The sequence below is a fragment of the Chinchilla lanigera genome, unplaced genomic scaffold (assembly GCF_000276665.1).
Source record: "Chinchilla lanigera isolate Chin_1 unplaced genomic scaffold, ChiLan1.0 scaffold00036, whole genome shotgun sequence".
Taxonomy (NCBI): domain Eukaryota; kingdom Metazoa; phylum Chordata; class Mammalia; order Rodentia; family Chinchillidae; genus Chinchilla; species Chinchilla lanigera.
In genome coordinates, this window is record NW_004955437.1 from 157,244 (window position 1) to 158,925 (window position 1,682).

General features: G+C 60.7%; 1 protein-coding gene across 1 annotated transcript; it reads left to right on the plus strand.

Moving 5' to 3' along the window:
• The first annotated feature begins 265 nt into the window (after nucleotides 1-265).
• Nucleotides 266-1,676, plus strand: Aif1 (allograft inflammatory factor 1). Its single transcript, XM_005389329.2, has 6 exons — nucleotides 266-411; nucleotides 539-600; nucleotides 692-758; nucleotides 1,036-1,077; nucleotides 1,182-1,344; nucleotides 1,559-1,676. Exons 1-6 carry the CDS (start codon nucleotides 387-389, stop codon nucleotides 1,641-1,643), a joined length of 444 nt encoding a protein of 147 aa, XP_005389386.1. The 5' UTR covers nucleotides 266-386; the 3' UTR covers nucleotides 1,644-1,676.
• Nucleotides 1,677-1,682: the final 6 nt, after the last annotated feature.

Genomic DNA, 1,682 nt, shown 5'->3' on the forward strand with positions numbered 1-1,682 from the left:
TCTGTAAATAGACCAGATTCATTGAGAGGAATTACAAGGAGCTAGATGCAGTGGCACATGCCTGCAGTTCCATCTACTCAGGAGGCTGAAGCAGGAGGATCCCTGGAGCCTGGGAGTTGGATGCTAGCCTGGGAAACATAGTGAGACCTCATCTCAAAAAAAAGAAATCTACGTTCTCCTCCAGACCTCACGCCCCTCCCCTCCCTCCTGGGTGCTGGTGTCAGCAGAAGCTGCTGGGGAAGTGAGGCCTGAGGCAGAGGGCGGGAATGCAGGGAAGGGGAAGTTTGGAGGAGGCCTCAGAGGAAACTGGAGGGCACAGGGGAAGCAGAAGAGTGCTGAGACCTGGGACCTGGTGTCTCCCTACGGCCACCCGCATCTCCTGAGCTATGAGCCAAGCCAGGGATTTCCAGGGTAGGGAAGTGGACAGCAGAACAATGAACAGGACAAGGACCTGAAGAGCCAGCAGGGCGGATGGAGGGTCCCCAGGGCAGGCAGGTGAGGCCCGGGCCGGTGAGGGCTGACTGCACTCTGCCCTTAGGAGGAAAAGCTTTCGGACTGCTGAAGGCCCAGCAGGACGAGCGACTAGAGGAGATCAACCAGGTAACGAGGGAGAGGAGGCACACAGCCTGGGGACGGGGACGCGTCCTGGCGGGGCCGGCTGGGCCCACCCTGGCTCTCACCCGACCTACAGCAATTCCTGGAGGACCCCAAATACAGCACTGATGAGGACCTGCCCTCCAAACTGGAAGCCTTCAAGAGTGAGGGGAAACGGGCAGGGGGGCGGGGGGCGAGTCCACAGCGCAACTCAGAAACAAATGGGCTTGCGGGGCAGGAGCTGCCTTCCCCGCCCCCTCCTGCCCCTGGCTGCCCCTCTTGGCACCCCCAGTTCCCTCCACTTCACTAGGGCCCCCCGCACCCACAGCCCCTCACTTCCTCTGCTGCCCCTCCTCCAACTTCTCCCCGCTTGGCCGCCCCTCCTGTCGTACCCTGCCCCAGCCGCAGCCCATGCTAACCCCGCCTGCCCCCCTCGCTCAGGGAAATACATGGAGTTCGACCTGAACGGAAACGGAGACATCGGTGAGAAAGGGGTGATGGGGGGCTCTCCTGGCTGCTCCAGACGGGAATGTGGAGGTGAGAGGAGACAGGCGCCCCCTCTCTTCCCCACTGTCCTCTGCCTCCAGATATCATGTCCCTGAAGAGAATGCTGGAGAAACTTGGGGTCCCCAAGACCCACCTCGAGCTAAAGAAATTAATTGGAGAGGTGTCTGGTGGCTCTGGGGAGACGTTCAGCTACCCCGACTTTCTCAGAATGATGCTGGGCAAGCGATCTGCCATCCTGAAAATGTGAGCTCCGGCCCGCACTTTCTTCTCCCCGGCGCCCAGGCCCTAACCCCAGCTTCGCTGCGTTATTCAGAACCCGACCGGCCTCCTGCTCGGGACTCTTCCCAAGTCCTGGCCGCGTCGTCTCTGTCTCCACCACCATCCACCCCCGCTTCCACCTCAGCACTCCACTCTGCGGCCCTCTGAGACGGGTCCCCTGCGGTTCCGTCTCTTCTAGGATCCTGATGTACGAGGAGAAAGCGAGAGAACAGGAGAAGCCATCCGGCCCCCCAGCCAAGAAAGCTATCTCTGAGTTGCCCTAATTGCAGAGTGGGGTGTGTGTGTGTGTGTGTGTGTGTGTG